The sequence below is a fragment of the Chiloscyllium plagiosum genome, unplaced genomic scaffold (assembly GCF_037043375.1).
Source record: "Chiloscyllium plagiosum isolate Xiang-an unplaced genomic scaffold, Cpla_swu_hap1 HiC_scaffold_6, whole genome shotgun sequence".
Lineage (NCBI taxonomy): Eukaryota > Metazoa > Chordata > Chondrichthyes > Orectolobiformes > Hemiscylliidae > Chiloscyllium > Chiloscyllium plagiosum.
In genome coordinates, this window is record NW_028270144.1 from 131,032,661 (window position 1) to 131,053,530 (window position 20,870).

The following is a 20,870-nucleotide window of genomic DNA, read 5'->3' on the forward strand; positions in this document are numbered from 1 at the left end:
AACCCCCCTCAATAAAAGCCTCCAACTCCCTCAATTACAGCCTTAAACCCCTTCAATAACAGCCTCAAACTCCCCTCAATAACAGCCTCAAACCCCCCTCAATAACAGCCTCAAACTCACCTCAATAACAGCCTTAAACTCCCTCAGTAACAGCCTCAAACTCCCCTCAATAACAGCCTCAAACTCCCTCAATTACAGCCTTAAACCCCTTCAATAACAGCCTCAAACTCCCCTCAATAACAGCCTCAAACCCCCCTCAATAACAGCCTCAAACTCACCTCAATAACAGCCTCAAACTCCCCTCAATAACAGCCTCAATCTCCCTCAATAACAGCCTCAAACCCACCTCAGTAACAGCCTCAAACACCCCTCAATAACAGCCTCAATCTCCCTCAATAACAGCCTCAAACCCACCTCAGTAACAGCCTCAAACATCCTCAATAACAGCCTCAAACCCCCCTCAATAAAAGCCTCAAACTCCCCTCAATGACAGCCTCAAACTCCCCTCAATAACAGCCTCAATCTCCCTCAATAACAGCCTCAAACCCACCTCAGTAACAGCCTCAAACTCCCCTCAATAACAGCCTCAATCTCCCTCAATAACAGCCTCAAACCCACCTCAGTAACAGCCTCAAACATCCTCAATAACAGCCTCAAACCCCCCTCAATAAAAGCCTCAAACTCCCTCAATTACAGCCTTAAACCCCTTCAATAACAGCCTCAAACCCCCCTCAATAAAAGCCTCAAACTCCCTCAATAACAGCCTCAAACCCCCTCAATAAAAGCCTCAAACTCCCTCAATAACAGCCTCAAACTCCCCTCAATAACAGCCTCAAACTCCCTCAATAATAGCCTCAAACCCTCCTCAATAACAGCCTCAAACTCCCTCAATAACAGCCTCAAACTCCCCTCAATAACAGCCTCAACCACCCTCAATAACAGCCTCAAACCCTCCTCAATAACAGCCTCAAACTCCCCTCAATAACAGCCTCAACCACCCTCAATAAAAGCCTCAAACTCCCCTCAATAACAGCCTCAATCTCCCTCAATAACAGCCTCAAACTCCCTCAATTAGAGCCTCAAACTCCCCTCAATAACAGCCTCAAACTCCCTCAATAACAGCCTCAAACCCCCCTCAATAACAGCCTCAAACTCCCTCAATCCCGTATCCCGCCTTAAACCCCTTCAATAACAGCCTCAAACTCGCTCAATAACAGCCTCAAACTCCCCTCAATAACAGCCTTAAACTCCCCTCAATAACAGCCTCAAACCCCCCTCAATAACAGCCTCAAACTCCCCTCAATAACAGCCTCAAACTCCCTCAATCCCGTATCCCGCCTTAAACCCCTTCAATAACAGCCTCAAACTCCCTCAATAACAGCCTCAAACTCCCCTCAATAACAGCCTCAAACTCCCCTCAATAACAGCCTCAAACCCCCCTCAATAACAGCCTCAAACTCCCCTCAATAACAGCCTCAAACTCCCTCAATAACAGCCTCAAACCCCCCTCAATAACAGCCTCAAACTCACCTCAATAACAGCCTTAAACTCCCTCAGTAACAGCCTCAAACCCCCCTCAATAACAGCCTCAATCTCCCTCAATAACAGCCTCAAACTCACCTCAGTAACAGCCTCAAACACCCTCAATTACAGCCACAAACTCCCCTCAATAACAGCCTTAAACCCCCCTCAATAACACCCTCAATAACCGCCTCAACCACCCTCAATAACACCCTGAAACTCCCTCAATAATCGCCTCAACCACCCTCAATAACAGCCTCAAACTCCCCTCAATAACAGCCTCAAACTCCCTCAATAACAGCCTCAAACCCTCCTCAATAACAGCCTCAAACTCCCCTCAATAACAGCCTCAACTCCCCTCAATAACAGCCTTAAACCCCCTCAATAAAAGCCTCAAACTCCCTCAATTACAGCCTTAAACCCACCTCAGTAACAGCCTCAAACACCCTCAATAACAGCCTCAAACTCCGCTCAATAACAGCCTTAAACTCCCCTCAATAACACCCTCAAACACTCTCAATAACAGCCTCAAACTCCCCTCAATAAAACAGCCTCAAACCCTCCTTAATAACAGCCTCAAACTCCCCTCAATAACAGCCTCAAACTCCCTCAATAACAACCTCAAACTCCCTCAATAACAGCCTCAAACACCCTCAATAACAGCCTCAAACTCCCCTCAATAACAGCCTCAAACTCCCCTCAATAACAGCCTCAAACTCCCTCAATAACAACCTCAAACTCCCTCAATAACAGCCTCAAACTCCCCTCAATAACAGCCTCAAACTCCCTCAATAACAACCTCAAACTCCCTCAATAACAGCCTCAAACACCCTCAATAACAGCCTCAAACTCCCCTCAATAACAGCCTCAAACTCCCCTCAATAACAGCCTCAAACTCCCCTCAATAAAACAGCCTCAAACCCTCCTTAATAACAGCCTCAAACTCCCCTCAATAACAGCCTCAAACTCCCTCAATAACAACCTCAAACCCCCTCAATAACAGCTTCAAACTCCCTCAATAACAGCCTCAAACTCCCTCAATAACAGCCTCAAACTCCCTCAATAACAGCTTCAAACTCCCTCAATAACAGACTCAAACTCCCCTCAATAACAGCCTCATACTCCCCTCAATAACAGCCTCAAACCCTCCTTAATAACAGCCTCAAACTCCCCTCAATAACAGCCTCAAACTCCCTCAATAACAACCTCAAACTCCCTCAATAACACCCTCAAACTCCCTCAATAACAGCCTCAAACTCACCTCAGTAACAGCCTCAAACACCCTCAATAACAGCCTCAAACTCCCTCAATAACAGCCTCAAATTCCCTCAATAACAGCCTCAAACTCCCTCAATAACAGCCTTAAACTCCCTCAAATACAGCCTCAAACTCCCCTCAATAACAGCCTCAAACCCCTCTCAATAACAGCCTCAAACCCCCCTCAATAAAAGCCTCCAACTCCCTCAATTACAGCCTTAAACCCCTTCAATAACAGCCTCAAACTCCCCTCAATAACAGCCTCAAACCCCCCTCAATAACAGCCTCAAACTCACCTCAATAACAGCCTTAAACTCCCTCAGTAACAGCCTCAAACTCCCCTCAATAACAGCCTCAAAGTCCCTCAATTACAGCCTTAAACCCCTTTAATAACAGCCTCAAACTCCCCTCAATAACAGCCTCAAACCCCCCTCAATAACAGCCTCAAACTCACCTCAATAACAGCCTCAAACTCCCCTCAATAACAGCCTCAATCTCCCTCAATAACAGCCTCAAACCCACCTCAGTAACAGCCTCAAACACCCCTCAATAACAGCCTCAATCTCCCTCAATAACAGCCTCAAACTCCCCTCAATAACAGCCTCAAACCCCCCTCAATAACAGCCTCAAACTCACCTCAATAACAGCCTCAAACTCCCCTCAATAACAGCCTCAATCTCCCTCAATAACAGCCTCAAACCCACCTCAGTAACAGCCTCAAACACCCCTCAATAACAGCCCCAATCTCCCTCAATAACAGCCTCAAACCCACCTCAGTAACAGCCTCAAACATCCTCAATAACAGCCTCAAACCCCCCTCAATAAAAGCCTCAAACTCCCCTCAATAACAGCCTCAAACTCCCCTCAATAACAGCCTCAAACCCCCCTCAATAACAGCCTCAAACTCACCTCAATAACAGCCTTAAACTCCCTCAATAACAGCTTCAAACTCCTCTCAATAACAGCCTCAAACTCCCCTCAATGACAGCCTCAAACTCCCCTCAATAACAGCCTCAATCTCCCTCAATAACAGCCTCAAACCCACCTCAGTAACAGCCTCAAACTCCCCTCAATAACAGCCTCAATCTCCCTCAATAACAGCCTCAAACCCACCTCAGTAACAGCCTCAAACATCCTCAATAACAGCCTCAAACCCCCCTCAATAAAAGCCTCAAACTCCCTCAATTACAGCCTTAAACCCCTTCAATAACAGCCTCAAACCCCCCTCAATAAAAGCCTCAAACTCCCTCAATAACAGCCTCAAACCCCCTCAATAAAAGCCTCAAACTCCCTCAATAACAGCCTCAAACTCCCCTCAATAACAGCCTCAAACTCCCTCAATAATAGCCTCAAACCCTCCTCAATAACAGCCTCAAACTCCCTCAATAACAGCCTCAAACTCCCCTCAATAACAGCCTCAACCACCCTCAATAACAGCCTCAAACCCTCCTCAATAACAGCCTCAAACTCCCCTCAATAACAGCCTCAACCACCCTCAATAAAAGCCTCAAACTCCCCTCAATAACAGCCTCAATCTCCCTCAATAACAGCCTCAAACTCCCTCAATTAGAGCCTCAAACTCCCCTCAATAACAGCCTCAAACTCCCTCAATAACAGCCTCAAACCCCCCTCAATAACAGCCTCAAACTCCCTCAATCCCGTATCCCGCCTTAAACCCCTTCAATAACAGCCTCAAACTCGCTCAATAACAGCCTCAAACTCCCCTCAATAACAGCCTTAAACTCCCCTCAATAACAGCCTCAAACCCCCCTCAATAACAGCCTCAAACTCCCCTCAATAACAGCCTCAAACTCCCTCAATCCCGTATCCCGCCTTAAACCCCTTCAATAACAGCCTCAAACTCCCTCAATAACAGCCTCAAACTCCCCTCAATAACAGCCTCAAACTCCCCTCAATAACAGCCTCAAACCCCCCTCAATAACAGCCTCAAACTCCCCTCAATAACAGCCTCAAACTCCCTCAATAACAGCCTCAAACCCCCCTCAATAACAGCCTCAAACTCACCTCAATAACAGCCTTAAACTCCCTCAGTAACAGCCTCAAACTCCCCTCAATAACAGCCTCAATCTCCCTCAATAACAGCCTCAAACTCACCTCAGTAACAGCCTCAAACACCCTCAATTACAGCCACAAACTCCCCTCAATAACAGCCTTAAACCCCCCTCAATAACACCCTCAATAACCGCCTCAACCACCCTCAATAACACCCTGAAACTCCCTCAATAATCGCCTCAACCACCCTCAATAACAGCCTCAAACTCCCCTCAATTACAGCCTCAAACTCCCTCAATAACAGCCTCAAACCCTCCTCAATAACAGCCTCAAACTCCCCTCAATAACAGCCTCAACTCCCCTCAATAACAGCCTTAAACCCCCTCAATAAAAGCCTCAAACTCCCTCAATTACAGCCTTAAACCCACCTCAGTAACAGCCTCAAACACCCTCAATAACAGCCTCAAACTCCGCTCAATAACAGCCTTAAACTCCCCTCAATAACACCCTCAAACACTCTCAATAACAGCCTCAAACTCCCCTCAATAAAACAGCCTCAAACCCTCCTTAATAACAGCCTCAAACTCCCCTCAATAACAGCCTCAAACTCCCTCAATAACAACCTCAAACTCCCTCAATAACAGCCTCAAACACCCTCAATAACAGCCTCAAACTCCCCTCAATAACAGCCTCAAACTCCCCTCAATAACAGCCTCAAACTCCCTCAATAACAACCTCAAACTCCCTCAATAACAGCCTCAAACACCCTCAATAACAGCCTCAAACTCCCCTCAATAACAGCCTCAAACTCCCTCAATAACAACCTCAAACTCCCTCAATAACAGCCTCAAACACCCTCAATAACAGCCTCAAATTCCCTCAATAACAGCCTCAAACTCCCTCAATAACAGCCTTAAACTCCCTCAAATACAGCCTCAAACTCCCCTCAATAACAGCCTCAAACCCCTCTCAATAACAGCCTCAAACCCCCCTCAATAAAAGCCTCCAACTCCCTCAATTACAGCCTTAAACCCCTTCAATAACAGCCTCAAACTCCCCTCAATAACAGCCTCAAACCCCCCTCAATAACAGCCTCAAACTCACCTCAATAACAGCCTTAAACTCCCTCAGTAACAGCCTCAAACTCCCCTCAATAACAGCCTCAAACTCCCTCAATTACAGCCTTAAACCCCTTCAATAACAGCCTCAAACTCCCCTCAATAACAGCCTCAAACCCCCCTCAATAACAGCCTCAAACTCACCTCAATAACAGCCTCAAACTCCCCTCAATTACAGCCTTAAACCCCTTCAATAACAGCCTCAAACTCCCCTCAATAAGAGCCTCAAACCCCCCTCAATAACAGCCTCAATCTCCCTCAATAACAGCCTCAAACCCACCTCAGTAACAGCCTCAAACACCCCTCAATAACAGCCTCAATCTCCCTCAATAACAGCCTCAAACCCACCTCAGTAACAGCCTCAAACATCCTCAATAACAGCCTCAAACCCCCCTCAATAAAAGCCTCAAACTCCCTCAATTACAGCCTTAAACCCCTTCAATAACAGCCTCAAACCCCCCTCAATAAAAGCCTCAAACTCCCTCAATAACAGCCTCAAACCCCCTCAATAAAAGCCTCAAACTCCCTCAATAACAGCCTCAAACTCCCCTCAATAACAGCCTCAAACTCCCTCAATAATAGCCTCAAACCCTCCTCAATAACAGCCTCAAACTCCCTCAATAACAGCCTCAAACCCCCCTCAATAACAGCCTCAACCACCCTCAATAACAGCCTCAAACCCTCCTCAATAACAGCCTCAAACTCCCCTCAATAACAGCCTCAACCACCCTCAATAAAAGCCTCAAACTCCCCTCAATAACAGCCTCAATCTCCCTCAATAACAGCCTCAAACTCCCTCAATTAGAGCCTCAAACTCCCCTCAATAACAGCCTCAAACTCCCTCAATAACAGCCTCAAACCCCCCTCAATAACAGCCTCAAACTCCCTCAATCCCGTATCCCGCCTTAAACCCCTTCAATAACAGCCTCAAACTCGCTCAATAACAGCCTCAAACTCCCCTCAATAACAGCCTTAAACTCCCCTCAATAACAGCCTCAAACCCCCCTCAATAACAGCCTCAAACTCCCCTCAATAACAGCCTCAAACTCCCTCAATCCCGTATCCCGCCTTAAACCCCTTCAATAACAGCCTCAAACTCCCTCAATAACAGCCTCAAACTCCCCTCAATAACAGCCTCAAACCCTCCTTAATAACAGCCTCAAACTCCCCTCAATAACAACCTCAAACTCCCTCAATAACAGCCTCAAACACCCTCAATAACAGCCTCAAACTCCCCTCAATAACAGCCTCAAACTCCCCTCAATAACAGCCTCAAACTCCCCTCAATAAAACAGCCTCAAACCCTCCTTAATAACAGCCTCAAACTCCCCTCAATAACAGCCTCAAACTCCCTCAATAACAGCTTCAAACTCCCTCAATAACAGCCTCAAACTCCCTCAATAACAGCCTCAAACTCCCTCAATAACAGCTTCAAACTCCCTCAATAACAGCCTCAAACTCCCTCAATAACAGCCTCAAACTCCCTCAATAACAGCTTCAAACTCCCTCAATAACAGACTCAAACTCCCCTCAATAACAGCCTCAAACTCCCCTCAATAACAGCCTCAAACCCTCCTCAATAACAGCCTCAAACTCCCCTCAATAACAGCCTCAACCCCCCTCAATAACAGCCTCAAACTCCCTCAATAACAACCTCAAACTCCCTCAATAACAGCCTCAAACACCCTCAATAACAGCCTCAAACTCCCCTCAATAACAGCCTCAAACTCCCCTCAATAACAGCCTCAAACTCCCCTCAATAAAACAGCCTCAAACCCTCCTTAATAACAGCCTCAAACTCCCCTCAATAACAGCCTCAAACTCCCTCAATAACAGCTTCAAACTCCCTCAATAACAGCCTCAAACTCCCTCAATAACAGCCTCAAACTCCCTCAATAACAGCTTCAAACTCCCTCAATAACAGCCTCAAACTCCCTCAATAACAGCCTCAAACTCCCTCAATAACAGCTTCAAACTCCCTCAATAACAGACTCAAACTCCCCTCAATAACAGCCTCAAACTCCCCTCAATAACAGCCTCAAACCCTCCTCAATAACAGCCTCAAACTCCCCTCAATAACAGCCTCAACCCCCCTCAATAACAGCCTTAAACCCCCTCAATAAAAGCCTCAAACTCCCTCAATTACAGCCTTAAACCCACCTCAGTAACAGCCTCAAACACCCTCAATAACAGCCTCAAACTCCCCTCAATAACATCCTTAAACTCCCCTCAATAACACCCTCAAACACTCTCAATAACAGCCTCAAACTCCCCTCAATAAAACAGCCTCAAACCCTCCTTAATAACAGCCTCAAACTCCCCTCAATAACAGCCTCAAACTCCCTCAATAACAACCTCAAACTCCCTCAATAACAGCCTCAAACACCCTCAATAACAGCCTCAAACTCCCCTCAATAACAGCCTCAAACTCCCCTCAATAACAGCCTCAAACTCCCCTCAATAAAACAGCCTCAAACCCTCCTTAATAACAGCCTCAAACTCCCCTCAATAACAGCCTCAAACTCCCTCAATAACAGCTTCAAACTCCCTCAATAACAGCCTCAAACTCCCTCAATAACAGCCTCAAACTCCCTCAATAACAGCTTCAAACTCCCTCAATAACAGACTCAAACTCCCCTCAATAACAGCCTCAAACTCCCCTCAATAACAGCCTCAAACCCTCCTTAATAACAGCCTCAAACTCCCCTCAATAACAGCCTCAAACTCCCTCAATAACAACCTCAAACTCCCTCAATAACACCCTCAAACTCCCTCAATAACAGCCTCAAACTCCCTCAATAACAGCCTCAAACTCCCTCAATAACAGCCTTAAACTCCCTCAAATACAGCCTCAAACTCCCCTCAATAACAGCCTCAAACCCCTCTCAATAACAGCCTCAAACCCCCCTCAATAAAAGCCTCCAACTCCCTCAATTACAGCCTTAAACCCCTTCAATAACAGCCTCAAACTCCCCTCAATAACAGCCTCAAACCCCCCTCAATAACAGCCTCAAACTCACCTCAATAACAGCCTTAAACTCCCTCAGTAACAGCCTCAAACTCCCCTCAATAACAGCCTCAAACTCCCTCAATTACAGCTTTAAACCCCTTCAATAACAGCCTCAAACTCCCCTCAATAACAGCCTCAAACCCCCCTCAATAACAGCCTCAAACTCACCTCAATAACAGCCTCAAACTCCCCTCAATAACAGCCTCAATCTCCCTCAATAACAGCCTCAGACCCACCTCAGTAACAGCCTCAAACACCCCTCAATAACAGCCTCAATCTCCCTCAATAACAGCCTCAAACCCACCTCAGTAACAGCCTCAAACTCACCTCAATAACAGCCTCAAACCCCCCTCAATAAAAGCCTCAAACTCCCTCAATTACAGCCTTAAACCCCTTCAATAACAGCCTCAAACCCCCCTCAATAAAAGCCTCAAACTCCCTCAATAACAGCCTCAAACTCCCCTCAATAACAGCCTCAAACTCCCTCATTAACAGCTTCAAACTCCCCTCAATAACAGCCTCAAACTCCCCTCAATGACAGCCTCAAACTCCCCTCAATAACAGCCTCAATCTCCCTCAATAACAGCCTCAAACTCACCTCAGTAACAGCCTCAAACTCCCCTCAATAACAGCCTCAATCTCCCTCAATAACAGCCTCAAACCCACCTCAGTAACAGCCTCAAACATCCTCAATAACAGCCTCAAACCCCCCTCAATAAAAGCCTCAAACTCCCTCAATTACAGCCTTAAACCCCTTCAATAACAGCCTCAAACCCCCCTCAATAAAAGCCTCAAACCCCCTCAGTAACAGCCACAAACCCCCTCAATAAAAGCCTCAAATCCCTCAATAACAGCCTCACACTCCCCTCAATAACAGCCTCAAACTCCCTCAATAACAGCCTCAAACCCTCCTCAATAACAGCCTCAAACTCCCTCAATAACAGCCTCAAACTCCCCTCAATAACAGCCTCAACCACCCTCAATAACAGCCTCAAACCCTCCTCAATAACAGCCTCAAACTCCCCTCAATAACAGCCTCAAACTCCCCTCAATAACAGCCTCAACCACCCTCAATAACAGCCTCAAACTCCCCTCAATAACAGCCTCAAACTCCCTCAATCCCGTCTCCCGCCTTAAACCCCTTCAATAACAGCCTCAAACTCCCTCAATAACAGCCTCATACTCCCCTCAATAACAGCCTCAAACTCCCCTCAATAACAACCTCAAACCCCTCTCAATAACAGCCTCAAACTCCCCTCAATAACAGCCTCAAACTCCCTCAATCCCGTATCCCGCCTTAAACCCCTTCAATAACAGCCTCAAACTCCCTCAATAACAGCCTCAAACTCCCCTCAATAACAGCCTCAAACTCCCCTCAATAACAGCCTCAAACCCCCCTCAATAACAGCCTCAAACTCCCCTCAGTAACAGCCTCAAACTCCCCTCAGTAACAGCCTCAAACTCCCCTCAATAACAGCCTCAAACTCCCCTCAGTAACAGCCTCAAACCCTCCTCAATAACAGCCTCAAACCCCCCTCAATAACAGCCTCAAACTCCCTCAATAACTACCTCAACCCTCTCTCAATAACAGCCTCAATCCCTTCAATAAATACTTACATTTGCTAAACACTGTCCCCATCAAGCACTCCCAGGACAGGGACAGCACGGGGTTAGATACAGAGTAAAGCTCCCTCTGCACTGACCCCCCCAGGACAGGGACAGCAGGAGGAGAAGGAGGATGGGGTATGGATGGGGATGGGGTGGAATGGGTTGGGGAGTGGGAGTGGGAGGGAGAGGGGGTGTGAAGGGGAGGCGAGATGAAGTACACTGCCTGTGGGTGTGATGTGGGCAGTGTTGCCTTGGAATCTGGTTGCTGTTCGAGGTTTCACTTTCCCAGAGGTTGACGCTGAGTGTCTTTTTACAGGAATCTCGGTCAGTGTCTCCACCTTCAGTCTGGTGGCTATCGCTATTGAGCGATACAGTGCTATCTGTAACCCACTGAAATCCCGCGTCTGGCAGACTCGCTCCCACGCTTACCGTGTCATCGCCATCACTTGGCTTCTGTCCATTGTCATCATGATCCCATATCCCGTCTACAATCTGCTGCACCCCTTCCTCAAGGCCAACAGGAGCAGAGCTCACAACTGCCGTCTGACCTGGCCGAGCAAACACGTGCAACAAGCCTGGTAAGGAACTCTGAGACAGGGAGCTGCTACTATACAACCCCATGAATCCCTCACAGTCCACCCTCCCTAACTCTCAGTCATCCCAAACCCAGCTGCCCCCTTTCCTAATGCACTCCTAATCCAGTTTCTTTCATACCCGCCACCCCACACCCCCGCACAGGGTGGAGGCAGTGACCAGTGGTGTTCCACAGGGATTTGTTTGTTGTTTATGTAAATGATTTGGATGAAAGTTTAGGCAGCACGGTTAGTAAGTTTGCAGATGACACCAAAATTGGCAGGATGGGGGCAGCGAAGAGGGTTATCAAAGGTTACAACATGACCTTGATTAATTGGGGCAATGGGCTGAGGAGGGGCAGATGGAGTTGAATTTGGATAAATGTGAGGTGCTGCATTTTGATAAAATGAACAAGGGCAGGATTTATACAGTTAATGGTGAGGCCTTGGGTAGTGCTGTTGAACAGAGAGAGCTAGGGGTTCAGTACATAATTCTCTGGAAGTTGCATCACAGGTAGACAGGATATTTAAGAAGGCATTTAGCACACTGGCCTTCATTGCTCAGACATTGGGTATCGTTGTTGGGATGTCACGTTGAGGTTGTACAGGACATTGGTGAGGCATCTTCCGGAGTACTGTGTACAGTTCTGGTTACCCTACTGCAGGAAGGATATTGTTAAATTGGAGAGAGTTCTGAAACGACTTACCAAGATGTTACCAGGACTGGAGGGTTCGAGTTATAAGGAGAGGCTGAATAGGCTGAGACTTTTTCACCAGAGTGTAGGAGGTTGAGAGCTGACCTTATAGAGATTTATAAAATCATGAAGGGCATCAATAAGGTGACTAGAAAAGATTGTTTCCCCAGGGTAAGGGAGGGGACATAATTTTACGGTGAGTGGAGAAAGATTTAAAAGGGACCTGAGGGGCAACATTTTCACACAGAGTGGTTTATATGTGGAATGAACTGCCAGAGGAAGTGGTGCATGTGAGTATAGTTATAGTGTCTAAAGACATTTGGACAGGTTTAGAGGGATATGGACCAGTTTAGTTTGGGAAACTTGGTCAGCGTGGAAGAGTTGGACTGAAGGGCTATTTCTGCTGTCTGATTCCATGTCTCTCTATTGCAAATTGAAGACCCCCTTTGACCCATTGTGTCCATGTCTGTCACCAAGCATCCACCTGATCCCATTTTCCTACACTTGGCCATTACCCTGTGGCTCATCGAAATATTTTTGAATGTCTTGGTGGCTCCTGCCTCTCCAACCCTTTTGGGCAGTTAGTTCCAGGTACCCACTATCCTCTGGGTGAAAATAACTTTCCTCAAATTTCCTCTAAATCTCCTACTCCTTACCCCTTGGTTATTGAACATCCTGCTCAGGGGAAATGTTTCTCCCTATCTACACTATCCAGGCCCCCCATAACTTGGTACACTTCAATTACCACCCCCTTCGCCTTCGCTGCTGGTAAGGGAACAGTTCCAGCCTATCGAGTGTCTCTTCCGAGCTGAATCATTCCAGGCCAGGCACAGTTCCAGCCTCTCTCATGCCTTCCCTGATTTTAAACCAGTCCCGAGAGGGATGGTTGCCCATTGATAATTTCACTGAAGCCTGGATGTTTTGGGGACCTGGGTTCAAATCCCACGCTGGCATGATGGGGGAGTTTGAATTCAACAAGAATCTGGATTTACATGATTGTCGTTGTTCACTAATGTCCTTTAGATTAGATTAGATTCCCTACAGTATGGAAACAGGCCCTTTGGCCCATCAAGTCCACACTGACCCTCTGAAGAGTAACCTACCCAGACCCATTCCTCTACATTTACCCCTGACTAATGCACCTAACCTGCACATCCCTGAACACTTTGGCAATTTCCCATGGCCAATTCACCTAACCTGCACATCACAGAACATAGAACATAGAACATTACAGCGCAGTACAGGCCCTTCGGCCCTCGATGTTGCACTGACCTGTCATACAAATCTGAAGCCCATCTAACCTACACTATTCCATGTACGTCCATATGCTTGTCCAATGATGACTTAAATGTACTTAAAGTTAGCGAATCTACTACCGTTGCAGGTAAAGCATTCCACACCCTTACTACTCTCTGAGTAAAGAAACTATCTCTGACATCTGTCTTATATCTATCACCCCTCAATTTAAAGCTGTGCCCCCTCGTGCTCGCTGTCACCATACTTGGAAAAAAGGCTCTCCCTGTCTACCCTATCTAACCCTCTGATTATCTTATATGTCTCTATTAAGTCACCTCTCAACCTTCTTCTCTCACAAAAACAGCTTCAAGTCCCTCAGCCTTTCCTCGTAAGATCTTCCCTCCATACCAGGCAACATCCGAGTAAATCTCCTCTGCACCCTTTCCAAAGTTTCCACATCCTTCTTATAATGCGGTGACCAGAACTGTACACAATACTCCAAGTGCACCAGAGTTTTGTACAGCTGGAACATAACCTCCTGCTTCCGGAACTCAATCCCTCAATTAATAAAAGCTAAAACACTGTATGCCTTTTTAACAACCCTGTCAACCTGGGTGGCAACTTTCAAGGATCTGTGTACCTGGACACCGAGATCTCTCTGCTTATCTACACTACCAAGAATCTTACCATTAGCCCAGTACTTTGCATTCCAGTTACTCCGACCAAAGTGAATCACCTCACACTTGTCCACATTAAACTCCAGTTGCCACCTCTCAGCCCAGCTCTGTAGCTTATCTATGTCTCTCTGTAACCTACAATATCCTTGGTCACTATCCACAACTCAACCGACCTTAGTGGCGTCTGCAAATTTACTAACCCACCCTTTTACGCCCTCATCCAGGTCGTTTATAAAAATGACGAACAGCAGTGGACCCAACACCGATCCTTGTGGTACACCACTGGTAACTGGATGAACATTTCCCATCAACACCACCCTCTGTCGTCTTTCAGCAAACCAATTACTGATCCATACTGCTATATCTCCCACAATCCCACTCTTCCGCATTTTGTACAATAGCCTACTGTGGGAAACATTATTGAACGCCCTGCTGAAACCCATATACACCACATCAACCAGTTTACTCTCATCTACCTGTTTGGTCACCTTCTCAAAGAACTCAATAAGGTTTGTGAGGCACAGCCTACCCTTCACAAAACCGTGCTGACTATCCTTAATCTAATTATTCTTTTCTAGATGATTGTAAATCCTATCTCTTATAACCTTTTCCAACACTTTACCAACAACTGAAGTAAGGCTCACTGGTCTATAATTACCAGGGTTGTCTCTCCTCCCCTTCTTGAACAGGGGAACCACATTTGCTATCCTCCAGTTTTCTGGCACTATTCCTGTAGACAATGATGATTTAAAGATCAATGCCAAAGGCTCGGCAATCTCCTCCCTGGCCTCCCAGAGGATCCTAGGATAAATCCCATCCGGCCCAGGGGGCTTACCTATTTTCACACTCTGCAGTATTTCTAATACCTCTTCCTTGTCAACCTCAATCCCACCTAGTCTAGTAGCCTGTACCTCAGTATTCTCCTCGACAACATTGTCGTTTTCTAGAGTGAATACTGTCGAAAAATATTCATTAGGTGCTTCCCCTATCTCCTCTGACTCCACACACAACTCCCCCTACTATCCTTGATTGGCCCTAATCTTACTCTCGTCATTCTTTTATTCCTTAAATACCTATAGAAAGCCTTAGGGTTTACCCTGATCCTATCCGCCAACAACCTTCTGAGCTCTTCTGAGCTCTCTCTTTAGGTTGGACCGTGGGAGGAAACCGGAGCACCTGGAGGAAACCCACGCAGACACGGGGAGAATGTGCAAACTCCACACAGTCAGTCGCCTGAGGCGGGAATTGAACCTGTGAGGCAGCAGTGCTAACCACTGACCCACCGTGCCACCCCTTTAGGGAGGGAAATCGGCCGTCCTTACCCAATCTGACCTACATGTGACTCCAGACCACAGCAATGTGGGTGACCCCTTGGGTATAAGCTAGCAAGGCACTCCGGTCAAAGGAAATTCGATGGGGAGTGGATGCTGCTGTTGTCACTGAGGATGGGGAAGTGATCTGAAAGCTTGTGATTTCAAATAACCTAGTGTTTGTCCAGCCTAGCCCAGCCCAACATCAATCCTGCTGATGTCACTGATGCCCACATCCTGTGAATAAATAAAATGTCGATCTGGGTGCCAAGCCCTGAGTTGCTGGGGTTCCGAGCTATGGAATTCCCTCCCTAACCCTCTCCGTCTCCCTCATTAACATGTGCCCTCAAGAGTTGCTGCTTCAGAGGAAATCAGGGTCACTGCTGAACTGCTTCCTGGGGGACTGACGATGCTAATTCCTCACTCCCTATTCCAGGTACGTGTTCCTGTTATTTATCCTCTTCTTCCTGCCGGGAGTGGTCATGGCTACCGCTTATGGACTGATCTCCAGGGAGCTCTACAGGGGAATCCAGTTTGAGATGGACCAAAGAAAGGAAACCAAAGGTTTGAATCTCCTTTTTACTGAAGCGACGTGAGGCAGATCTTTATAAAATAAGATCTCAGGCGCAGAAAGAGGCCATTCAGCCCATTAAGTTTGCTCCACCATTCGATCATGGCTGATAAGTTTCTCAACCCCATTCTCTTGCCTTCTCCCTGTGACCCTTGACCCCCTTTACCAATCAAGCACCTATCTCTGTCTCACACACACGCAATGACTTGACCTCCACAGCCCTCTGTGGCAATGAGTTCCACAGATTCCCCACCCTCTGGCTGAAGAAATTCCTCCTCATCTCAGTTCAAAAGGGTTGTCCCTTCACTGAGAGAAGACAGTGAATGAGGAGGCTGACATGCAGGGGGATATTGATAGGGAGTGGGGTTGAAGGAGATGAAGGGTGTATCTCAGTCCTAAATCCTGACCAAGTTCCCATGTGCCTTAAAACCAATCCCACCCCGTCAGCCAACACAATTGCCCAGAATCGCCCAAGAGGGGGGTGCAATCAGACTCAAACAGAACTTTCTCAAAGTGAATTGTATTGATAATTTGCAGCCAATTTCGCAGAGGGCTGTGGGGACGGCTGAGGCAATGGGAATAATTTGAGGCTGATTTCAAAAAGCTCTCACTGACTTGAGGAGCCACTCAGTGCCGATTCCTGATGAAGGGCTTTTGCCCGAAACGTCAGTTTTCCTGCTCCTCGGATGCTGCCTGAACTGCTGTGCTTTTCCAGCACCACTCTAATCCAGAATCTGATTTCCAGCATCTGCAGTCATTGTTTTTGCCCTCCTGTGCTGTCTAATTTGGTTGAGTCTTTTGAGGGGGTGGCAATGGGGATTGATGATGTTTGTGTTATATGGACTGCAGGAAGGCTTTTGACAAAGTTTCAAATGGCAGATTCTGAAGAGAAATGAACGTGCCTGAGAATCAGGGGAAAGGGACCAGATGGATCCAACATTGGAAGGACATGGGCCCAGTGGTATTGTTAATCCAGAGACCCAGGTAATGTTCTGGGGACCTGGGTTCAAATCCCACCACGGCAGATAGTGGAACTTGAATTCAACAATTCTGGAATTAAGAGAAAATTGATGACCACGAATCCATTGTCGATTGTTGGAAAAACCCACCTGGGTCACTAATGTCCTTTAGGGAAGGAAACTGCCTTCCTTACCTGGTCTGGTCTACATGTGACTCCTGACCCACAGCAATGTGGGTAACTTTTATCTGCCCTCTGGGTAATTAGGGATGGGCAATAAATGCTGGCTTGGCCAGCGATGTCCTCGTCCTGTGAATGAACAAAAAACATTGGGTCAGTGACAGGAAACACAGGATAACAGTCAGTGGATGGTTTGCAAATGGAACACAGTTTGAGTGGGGTTCTGACTGGGCTCATTGTTGGGTGCTGTGCTGTTTATGGTATCTGTTAATAATTTAGACTTTAATGTGGGTGACATGATCAGGAAGCTTACAGATGATCCAGAAACTGGCAGCGTAGTTAACCATGGAGAGGGAACTGGGAACTGCAGGAAGATATCATTGGGATGGGGGGGAGGGGGAGTGTTCAGTGAAAAGGACAGAAAAGTGGGAAATGCAATTCCATTGGGAGCAGAACGGGGTTATGTAATTGGGAAGGGAAGTCAAAGCCAGGGGGCAGGAGTACATCGAGAGGGATTGAGGGGTTGAAGACCATCACAGTGAATACCCCAGAAAGTGGCAGAATGGCTGGAAAAGGTGGTAAAGGAGGAACATGGTATGCTTCCCTTCACTGGGGAGGATATTGAATAGAAAATGAGGTCTGCACATGCTGGAGATCAGAGATGGAAATGTGTTGCTGGAAAAGCGCAGCAGGTCAGGCAGCATCCAGGGAACAGGAGAATCGATGTTTCGGGCATTAGCCCTTCTTCAGGATATTGAATACAAGAGCAAGGATGCAATGCTGGAACTATACGGGACATTGAGTAGGGCACAGCGAGCGGATGTTTCCACTGTCGGGTGAGACTAGAATTAGGGGGCATAGCCTCAAAATAAGGGGGAGCAGATCTTGGACTGAGCTGAGGGGGAACTTCTTCACCCAGAGAGTTGTGAATCTGTGGATTTCCCTGCCCAGGGAAGCAGTTGAGGCTCCCTCAGTAAATGTTATTAAGGCTAAGATAGATAATGTTTCGAACAGTAAAGGAATCGAGGGTTATGGCGAGAGGATGGGTAAGTGGAGCTGAGTCCATGAAAGGTTCAGCCATGATCTTATTGAATGGTGGAGCAGGCTCGAGGGGCCAGACGTCAAGATTAGAGTGGGGCTGGAAAAGCACAGCAGGTCAGGCAGCATCCGAGGAGCAGGAGAGTCAACATATCGGGCAAAAGCCCTTCATCAGGAATGAGGCTGGGAGCCTCGGGGGTGGAGAGATAAATGGGACGGGGCCTGGGGAGAAGGTAGCTCAGAGTGCAATATGTGGATGGAGGTGGGGGTAAAGGTGATAGGTCAGAGGGGAGGGTGGAGCGGATAGGTGGGAACGAAGATGGATGGGTGGGACAGGTCATGAGGATGGTGCAGAGCTGGAAGGTTGGAACTAGGGTGAGGTGGGGGAAGGGGAAATGAGGAAACTGGTGAAGTCCACATTGATGCCCTGGGGTTGAAGTGTTCCGAGGCGGAAGATTGAGGCGTTCTTCCTCCAGGCGTCTGGTGGTGAGGGAGCGGCGGTGGAGGAGGCCCAGGACCTCCATGTCCTCGGCAGAGTGGGAGGGGGAGTTGAAATGTTGGGCCACGGGGAGGTTTGGTTGATTGGTGCGGGTGTCTCGGAGATGTTCCCTAAAGCGCTCTGCTAGGAGGCGCCCAGTCTCCCCAATGTAGAGGAGACCGCATCGGGAGCAATGGATACAGTAAATTTTCCAGCACCACTCTAATCTCCAGCATCTTCAGTTCTTGCTTTAGCCTTGATGGGCCGAATGGCCTCCTCCTGCTCCTAGTTGATGGCAGATTGAGATGGTAATCCTTTGTTCTGAGTAATAATGAGATAGGAATGTTGCTGATTCCTCTGTTATTGTCTGCACTAACCGATGGGAATATGCTGTGTGCAGTCCAGGTGAATGGTGACACAGGCTCCAGCCATGAACACAGTGAGGACAGTGACGGCTGCTACCTGCAGGTGGGAAAGCGTAGGAATACCATGGAGATGGTGACCCTGACACCCAGCTCCAGTGTGAAATTGGACCGAGCTCGCAGCAATGCCTCTGAGTCCAAGCTGGTGGCGAAGAAGCGGGTGATCCGGATGCTGATTGTCATCGTGGTCATGTTCTTTATCTGCTGGATGCCCATCTACACCGTCAACACGTGGCGGGCCTTTGACAATCAGAACGCCGTCAGGCGCCTGTCAGGAGCTCCGATCTCCTTCATCCACCTGCTGTCGTACACCTCGTCCTGTGTGAATCCGCTGGTCTATTGCTTCATGAACAAGAGGTTCCGTAAGGCTTTCCTCAGCACCTTTGCCCACTGCCTGCGCCCCTTCACCCACCTCCGTCAACACGATGAGGAACCTGGAGCCACGGGCACCTCCCTGTCCAAGTTCAGTTACACCACCGTCAGCACCGTGGGCCCCCCGTAAACGCCGGGTCCCAGCTCTCACCCCCCTACCCCCCTCACCGACCCCAGCTCTCACCCCCCTACCCCCCCCACCGACCCCAGCTCTCACCCCCCTACCCCCCCCACTGACCCCAGCTCTCACCCCCCTACCCCCCTCACCGACCCCAGCTCTCACCCCCCACCCCCCACCGACCCCAGCTCTCACCCCCCTACCCTCCTCACCGACCCCAGCTCTCACCCCCACCCCCCCACCCACCCCTGCTCTCACACCCCCACCCCCCACCGACCCCTGCTCTCACCCCCCCAACCCCCCACTGACCCCTGCTCACACACCCCCACCCCCCACCCACCCCTGCTCTCACCCCCCCAACCCCCCACTGACCCCTGCTCTCACCCCCACACCCCCACCTACCCCTGCTCTCACCCCCCACCCCCCACCGACCCCTGCTCTCACCCCCCACCCCCCACCCACCCCTGCTCTCACCCCCACCCCCCCACCCACCCCTGCTCTCACCCCCACCCCCCCACCCACCCCTGCTCTCACCCCCCACCCCCCACCGACCCCAGCTCTCACCCCCACCCCCCCACCCACCCCTGCTCTCACACCCCCACCCCCCACTGACCCCTGCTCTCACCCCCCCACCCACCCACCGACCCCTGCTCTCACCCCCCCACCCACCCACCGACCCCTGCTCTCACCCCCCCAACCCCCCACTGACCCCTGCTCACACACCCCCCACCCCTCACCGACCCCTGCTCTCACCCCCCCACCCCCCTCACCGACCCCTGCTCTCACCCCCCCACCCCCCTCACCGACCCCTGCTCTCACCCCCCCACCCCCCCACCCACCTCTGCTCTCACCCCCCACCCCCCTCACCGACCCCTGCTCTCACCCCCCACCCCCCCCACCTACCCCTGCTCTCACCCCCCCCACCCCCTCACCGACCCCTGCTCTCACCCCCCACCCCCCCCACCTACCCCTGCTCTCACCCCCCCACCCCCCTCACCGACCCCTGCTCTCACCCCCCCACCCCCTCACCGACCCCTGCTCTCAACCCCCACCCCCCTCACCGACCCCTGCTCTCACCCCCCCCACCCCCCACTGACCCCTGCTCTCACCCCCCACCCCTCACCGACCCCTGCTCTCACCCCCCCACCCCCCCCAAGCGACCCCTGCTCTCACCCCCCCACCCCTCCACCGACCCCTGCTCTCACCCCCCCACCCCCCCCAACCGACCCCTGCTCTCACCCTCCCCACCCCCCTCACCGACCCCTGCTCTCACACCCCACCCCCCTCACCGACCCCTGCCCTCACACCCCCCCACCCCCCTCACCGACCCCTGCCCTCACACCCCCCCACCCCCCACTGACCCCTGCCCTCACACCCCCCCACCCTCCTCACCGACCCCTGCTCTCACCCCCCCTTCACCGACCCCTGCTCTCACACCCCCCCACCCTCACCGACCTTTGCTCTCAACCCCCCACGCCCTCACCCCATCTCTGTTCTCACCCCCCCACCCCCCACCGGCCCCTGCTGTCACACCCCACCCCCCTCACTGACCCCTGCTCTCACACCCCACCCCCCTCACCGACCCCTGTTCTCACCCCCCCACCCCCCACCGGCCCCTGCTGTCACACCCCACCCCCCTCACTGACCCCTGCTCTCACACCCCACCCCCCCTCACCGACCCCTGTTCTCACCCCCCCACCCCCCACCGGCCCCTGC

The 20,870-nt window shown here is 49.7% G+C and overlaps 1 protein-coding gene across 3 annotated transcripts in view; it reads left to right on the forward strand.

Annotated features, from left to right (window-relative positions):
* The window catches only part of LOC122546929 (cholecystokinin receptor-like), an 87,412-nt gene extending 68,180 nt beyond the window's left edge, over nt 1-19,232 (forward strand). For 2 of the 3 annotated variants that reach the window (XM_087987815.1, XM_087987816.1), the window contains exons 3-5: nt 10,844-11,105; nt 15,454-15,581; nt 18,643-19,229. In XM_087987815.1, the coding sequence (XP_087843941.1) occupies nt 10,844-11,105; nt 15,454-15,581; nt 18,643-19,166 (914 nt within the window). In that variant the 3' untranslated portion in view covers nt 19,167-19,229. Of the gene's footprint in view, nt 1-10,843; nt 11,106-15,453; nt 15,582-18,642 lie in introns of all 3 variants that reach the window. The other variant, XM_087987817.1, reaches the window with a different exon arrangement.
* Nucleotides 19,233-20,870: the final 1,638 nt, after the last annotated feature.